Source organism: Trachurus japonicus, unplaced genomic scaffold, assembly GCF_045865225.1.
Source record: "Trachurus japonicus isolate A0001 unplaced genomic scaffold, Traja_1.0 AP030965.1".
Taxonomy (NCBI): Eukaryota; Metazoa; Chordata; class Actinopteri; order Carangiformes; family Carangidae; genus Trachurus; species Trachurus japonicus.
This window is the reverse complement of record NW_028221098.1, coordinates 1-7374: the sequence shown is the minus strand read 5'-3', so window position 1 is coordinate 7374 and position 7374 is coordinate 1. Positions and strand designations below refer to the sequence as shown.

At 45.2% G+C, this 7374-nt stretch overlaps 1 protein-coding gene across 1 annotated transcript; it reads left to right on the top strand.

The window, feature by feature from the left end:
* The first annotated feature begins 439 nt into the window (after positions 1 to 439).
* LOC146959876 (nocturnin-like) lies at positions 440 to 1288 on the top strand. The gene has a single exon (XM_085772820.1). The coding sequence runs from the start codon at positions 480 to 482 to the stop codon at positions 984 to 986; it is 507 nt and encodes a 168-aa protein (XP_085628946.1). The 5' UTR covers positions 440 to 479; the 3' UTR covers positions 987 to 1288.
* The last annotated feature ends 6086 nt before the right edge of the window (positions 1289 to 7374 follow it).

Here is a 7374-nt window from a genome sequence, read left to right as displayed (position 1 = left end):
ACCGCAGTTGTAAATGGTATGGCTAATTAGCAGACACATGTAGGCCTAAGATTAATATGTAAAAGTTTGGTGAGTGTAGTCCAAAATTGTCTCTGAGTAACTGAGAAAGCAGTAAAAAGTGTTGCAACTGTCCCCACTCCCAGTCACCCCATCATCAAATCCTAATACAAGTTCGAAAAAATGAGTAGGAAGAAATACAAAAGAAGAAAATTGGAAAAAAAAAAAGCTGCTTAAAAAACACACCTCTAGGACGGTGCGTGGCGCAGTGGTTAAGGCGGCCGCCGGTTCGAGGCTACAGTCCTCAACGCAGGCGTCCCCGGTTCGAATCCCGCATCAGGCAGACCTTTCCTGCATGTCATTCCCCCTCTCTCTGCCTCCCCCTTTCCTGTCTATCTATACTGTGTTCTATCAAATAAAGGCAAAAAACGCCACACCTCTAACATGCTGCTCTCCTGCCACCACAGGTCGCCATAGTAACAATGCTTCGTTGCCGGAGAACGGGGAGATGCGTGTGCGCCGCAGTGACCCACCTGAAGGCGCGCTCCGGCTGGGAGTGGCTCCGCAGCACGCAGGGCTCGGATCTCCTGCGACACCTCCAGAGCCTGGTCCAGAAACACACGGGCCGTCCCGCCGGCGACCCCAGCTCCGACATTCCTCTGCTCATATGCGGAGATTTCAACGCGATCCCATCCGAGGAGGTGTACCGACACTTCATCACATCGCCGCTCTGTCTGGACTCGGCCTACAAGAAGCTCAGCAAAGACGGACTGACGGAACCGGAGTACACCACCTGGAAGATCCGGCCCACGGGGGAATGTTGCACGACCCTGGACTACATCTGGTACAGCCAGGACACGCTCAGGGTGGACTCCGTGTTGGACATGCCCACGGAGGAGCAGATCGGACCAAACAGGCTTCCGTCCTTCAGCTATCCCTCTGACCACCTCTCTCTGGTCTGCGACTTCAGCTTTAAGGAGAAAGAGTGAGAAGAAGTCGGAGAACCGGCGCTAAAGAAGGGACGAGTTTGACTTTCTGGTTGGCTACGCTCCACCAGCAGGTGTGTGGACAAGACGCCGCCGCCTCTTGAGTGGAACAGTGAGGACGAGGACGAGGACAGGAGGCCAAGGAACTGAAGTGAGAAGAGGAAAAGCCAGGTAACTCATGGCGGTCAAGTTGCAATGATGCAATCTACCTCCCCGAACTCTAATAACACTGTGCTCATGTGTGTTTTCTACACCATGCTCCCGTCCTGCCCCCCCCCCCCTCCCTCATCTACACTCAACACAATTTGCACAGTGAAACTAATAAATAAGATTTGATCTGTTTTGTTTTTATTAGTTGACAATAATAATAATAATAATAATAATAATAATAATAATAATAATGATAAGATCAAACTGTGTTTAATTGAAAATGTAGTAAATGTTGTGCTTCAAGCTGCCAATGTACTACAGAGTGACTGAGAATAAAGTGTTTCTGCTGCTCAGTTGTGTGCTGTTGATCACTGATGCACTATTTCTGCTCTTGGTTTTGGAGTTACTTCTACTTCTACTTATTATTATTAATAAACAGAGAATGTGATAAAGTAAAAAAAAAACTGAAAAACTGAAAGAAAGAAAAGAACTACTAATTCAAATAATTTCATGAGGTTTCAGAGGATACATTTTCATCAATATATGCACCAACAACAAACACATATAGACTGAGTTCTTAGAATTGCATATGCCTATATTCAGAAACAAAGACAATGAGTTCATTACAAGTATAAAAAAACAAATATATATAAGAAACATATTTTACAAATCATTAGAGATATTATAATTTATATATATAAAATATAAACTTGTTTTCTAATTCTCATTGTTATTTTTTCCATTACGTATACCTCGTTTACAAGATCCTTCCACTTGGAATTACTTAAATTCTCATCTTTTAACCAATTTCTTGTAATTTTTAAATTAATGCTACTCTTATTATTAGTTTTTCTAGTTGGTTTAGTTTAGGAGTTGAAGACATTCACACTTATATTTTTGGTCTGAACTGTTCTGGCTATCACTTAGCCAGAGATTTCTTTGCTCAATTTAAGGCAATGAAGGTGAATGGGTTTTGGTTTTGGTGCTGCTCATAGACTTGAACGTTTTGATTTCCACAGCAGCATGCCTTCCCCCCTCCCCCCAAAAAAGAAAGAAAAGAAAGTAATGGACTTTGTAGTGAAGGGTGTTTTTACTAAAAAAAACAACACAAAAAAACAACAGGTTAATCAGTTCAATTGTAACACTATGTGAATGTAAAGCCTGTAAACAGCTGTGAGTGTCGACACCGCTGTCTAAACACAGCTATCAGCGAAACGGTGCAACCTGCAACACAACCAGCTGCTGCAAGTTACTGACAGAGATTACCACATCACCTGTCACGGTAAGAAAGTTCAAACTGTCAACGCCCATTAGAGACAGGTTGGACACATGACTGAATTATTCTGCTTAGACCCTGACTAATAGTCATAGTAATGCTGCATTAGTATCAAAACAAAGTAGGCTAAATTTAAAAAATGATAAACGTAGTCTAAGAAAAAAAGTGGAAAAGTCAGGGGCCCACTTTAGTATTCTTTCAGGGGGCCCAGAATTCCTAGCAACGGCCCTGGACAGAAGACATCAGGGGCGTCATTTATCAAAGAGGGTGTAAAACTGCTACTAAATATTTGCGTACGGCGAAAAGACGAAAATGGCATACACCCAGTAGTCGAGTTGAGGGGGGATGGGGGGGGGTGGCATCCCCCCTGAAATAAAAACGATCAAATCATCCCCCCTCTCCATCCCCTTTTTACATTAAATGTTGGACATAACTATAATTATATTAAGGCTGTCGCCTGGCCTGGGCATTCCCCCCGAACATTTCTTACATAGCCCAGGTCCAGGATGTTTTCTCAGACGGAGTTAAACAGAAGCGCACATTAACTGAGAAGGTAGTTTTGTAATTTCCCGGTCACAGTGAATGCAACACAGGCACGACGCCACGACCAATCAGAGAGAAGTGTTGTAGAAGCGAGAATCCTCCTCCGTGTTTTATTGGTTAACAGCCAGGTAACCAAGGTGACAATCTGAACTCTAGCGATAGATAGCGTTCCGAGCGGTTCCGAATCACGGAAAAGGAGAGAAGTTTCTGCAGTCGTGGTGACTCGCGCCAGCAGGGGCAGACCGCCGGTGGGTCAGTGGACCGGCCCGGTCCGGTCCGGCGTGGTGCTGCAAGTGACCCACTGATGTTAGTGTGTTTACATTTTGTGTTTACATCAACGTCTATGAGCGCGAGGAGTGACTATTCTCGGTCAGAGTTTTGTTTTTGCTCTCCAGCCACAGCTCCACACTAGAGCATGACACGGGCGTGGATTTTCACTCCCGTCCCATCCCACTCCCAGAGAAAAAATCCCATCCCGTCCCAATCCCGGGCCAGAGTAAAAAAATAAATCCCATCCCGTCCCACTCCTGTAGAATGACTCCCAATCCCATCCCGCTCCCACTCAAAATTACTCCCACTCCCATCCCACTCCCGTTTTTATTTTTTATTCATTATTCCTGACTTTATTCTGTAGCTCACACTTAACGGCTTCATCTCCTCCACCTCCCTCCATTGTTGTCAGGGTTTATATGATATATTATGATATTATATGATATTAACTCTGATATGAATTATATCTTATTATTTAACTACTTAAATTACAGTAGTATAAACTTATTTGTTGAACTCAGCCTGATGTAAACATTAAAACTCAGTATCCAGTCACACAAGCAGCTCCATGTCCCTGTGTGATGTTCAGGGACAGTCAGGACAGTTGGTGGACAGACAGAGAGCTTTAAGGTTGAAGAAATATTAATTAAGGGTGCACTGTGAGGCTGTGACCCGACCATATGTCAGCTTTAGGAGAGAAAACTCAGCTGTTCTCAGCTCCACCGCGACCAGCGCTTTTTTTTTTTTTTTTTCTTTTAAATAGCCCCGCGGTATCGACCCAGCTGAAACACGGGAGGACACGCTGTATTTATCAATGCTTGGTCGCCGTGCTTAGACACCGGGAGACACAACCCGAGACCGGACACCGGAGGAGAAGCAGGTCGGATGTGCACGAAAAAACAACACCGAATGCGCCCCGCTACGGCGTCGCTTTGGGTTGTGAGCGCACATGACGCGCGTCTATATTGAAAGTAATGGGCGATACGAGCGACGCGATGAAGCGATGACGCGTCCATCGCCTCCATCGCGTCGCCCGGCGCGATGACGCTTCATCGCTCGAGTTGAAATAATTGAACTTTTGCGGCGAATTCGCGTGAAGACGCGCCGCGACAGCCAATCAGCTTTGAGATCGTCACCGACGTGCTGACGTACGGACGTACTGGTGTTCCCTTGGCAGCTTAGTCAGAGCGAGTCTATTGACAATATTAGAAGTTTTCTGGTTTAGTTTAGTTTATTATTCAGATCCCCATTAGCTGCTGCAAAGCCACAGCTCTTCACTGTTGCTTTTCCGGTGCTGTTACAAACGTTTCTGATTTGGAGATTCGGACCTGAAAGCCCGTTATCACTGCTGTTTTCAACCAGCGGGCGCTGCGAGCCGGCCGCCCCGTCCCAAAGCACTCAACAGGCGGTCAGTCACACAGTAGTTCACGGAGCTGTCTCCTCCTCCTCCTCCTGCAGCCAGAGACCCACACCGCTGTTCCTGTCCCATCTACAGGGACAGGAACAGTGCAGCAAGAGTGGTTATCTCTGCCAGAGAATGAAATAGTGGGAGAAATGTTGTTGTTTGGGCGGGCTCGTCGCGCGACGCGATGCCGCGACGAGGCGTTTTTTGCATATTGGACCAGCGTCAAAACTGGAGCGTCTAGCGCGACGCGATTTCATTTGACGCGCGATTCAATCGCGTTCATCGCGTTTGGTGGGAACACCCCGTTGAAGTTGAAAAATTTGAACTTTTCAAGCGACATCGCGTGACGCTGTGCCGCGACATCCAATCAGTGTTGATATTCAACCACGTCACCGACACAGCTGCAGACACACATTTCAAAACATGGTGGAGAAGATCACTGTGGCTGTACTCGCTCACCAGACCCTCCTCCAGAGAACCTGTGGCTGTGTAAAAAAAAAAAAACAACCCAGGGGCTGTGTGTGTTTTCCCCAGATCAATAATATACATCCATGGCCGTTTCCCGGAGCTTTATGACACGACGTCGTACTTTTACCGCGGTCGTAATAAAAAAAGATAATGCCTGCAGAGGGTCAGAGGACCTACAGCTTCCTCCTTGTGAATATTTCATATGTATTTATATTTATTATTATTTCTCAGCCATGGTTGAGGAGAGAAAGAAAATAGCGGGTGGGTTGCATCATAGCGCGATGAAGCGATGAAGCGATGGTGAAAAATGTGACAAATATGTCAAGCGACGCGATGCTCGCGTTATGGGCGATGGCATCGCGTCCATCGCGTTTGGTGTGAACGCACGGTAATGCTCGCAAAAGACGCTACATCTGCCTTTTAATCAAGGCGGCGCCCAAAATCACCAAGGCTGCTAAGTGAAAGAGTAGAAGAGAGAAGAGAAAAGTGCCACTGAAAGATGACTACAAACATGGACGCATCTGACCTTTTGGTTGTTTAACACGGCTGAAAATCATCATCTATTAATGGCGTTCCCGCTCCTGCCCGCTCCCGTTGATTTTTATTCCCGTCCCGTCCCAATCAATAAAATTTTGACTCAAATCCCGCGGGAATCCCACGGGAATCACGTGACCCGCGGGAATTCCCGACAAATGTCATCCTCTACTCCACACTAGACCAGTTCTGAGTTCACTTTCATACACTTAGCCATTCTTGTCATTACAATGAAAGGAACCTTAGTCAGTAGGCCTACTAAATGGGCTTTTTTAAATGTTTTATCTGAAGCAATGTTGTCTTTTCCCTTCCTCCTCAGAGTACACCAGAATGCCTTATTTATGTGTTAAAAATCACAATTTTTTTCTGGGGGAGTGCCCCCAGACCCCCCTACAGTGCTTTAGATAGATGTCAAATCAATTAAAGCCCAGCTGAGTTGGTACTAGTGGAGAAGCTCCATAATAATAATAAAAAATATATATTTATATATAATTTATAATTTTATAATAATAAATTATATAATATAGTTTACATGAATTACACTACCCCCCCCCCCCCCCCTTTTTTTTTAATAAGGTGAAAAAAATTGACCATCCCCCCTGAATTTTTTTTACAACTCGACTACTGCATACACCCTAAATATTTACACCTTTTTCAGATCAATCAAACTGTGCGTACGCACAACTCTCCGCAATAGATCACACAGGACTCAAGAATGGTGCACACGTGAACACACCTCTTACTCCGCCCCCGGAACGCCTATATACAACTATATATGGTCAGCACGTGCATATTTAATTAGCCATGTGCTCTCTGTGGTGCAGCAACAAGTGACAACAAAGTGACAACGGAGACAACGGGCGGAGGACGGGGGAAAGAACTTCTCCGCTTCTCCGAAAGCAGATACACGGGCAATAAATCAGTCAGAAAAATGATCTTGCATTTTAATAAGCTACAATAAAAACAAAAACCTCCCAAATCTCAACAAAAGGGAGCAGAAAGAAGAAGAATCTTATGTAATCTGCCCCTTTATCCCAGAAAATCTTTTTTTTTTTTTTTTTTTTACACCTAGATGTTAAAACAATGTAGGAAGCAGGACGATAGTTACCATTACTTTGCACGCCGTTCCACTACACAGTTACAGCTCTACTGGACTCGGTTTAGGTCATTTTCCATTAGGCTACAGCTGAGTCCTTCACAGTTCCTCCTCAGGGCCGCGTCGTCTCACTCTTTATTCTCTCGTCAGCTCCAAACACACGTGCACCTCGTTAACTCAGGTGACAGAATAATAACAGTCTAGGCTGCAGACCCGATGTGTTTTTAAACTTGGGTTTGATCCTTGTCGGACGTCACACAGCCTAATCAAAAAAGCAAAATCCACAATCCGCTCTGTTTATCAATTAACATCGAGCCTAGTGTTATTATAGAGCGGGTTGGATTGCCAGCATCAACGGCCCACCACTACCACAATTACTTCAAAAAATCCTACTGTGCTCTTCTAAATGTACTCCGCTCCTCTCTCCCTCTCACACTGCAGTTCTCTGACTCAGCAACGGTGTCGCCAATTCCTCCTGTTCCTCAAAAAAGGCGTACGCCAGGGTCAAAATGGGTGTAAATGTCCGCACTTTTCCCCGTCAGGTTTTGGCTTGATAGATCCCAAATTTGGCGGAGAAAAGTGCGTACGCACAAAACGGGGGGAAAATGGCGTAAAAAAAGGTGTATCCACAATGATAAATGAGGCCCCA

Excerpts from the sequence above, each read along its gene's own strand:
- LOC146959876 (XM_085772820.1), top strand. The coding sequence starts at position 480 with ATGCTTCGTTGCCGGAGAACGGGGAGATGCGTGTGCGCCGCAGTGACC.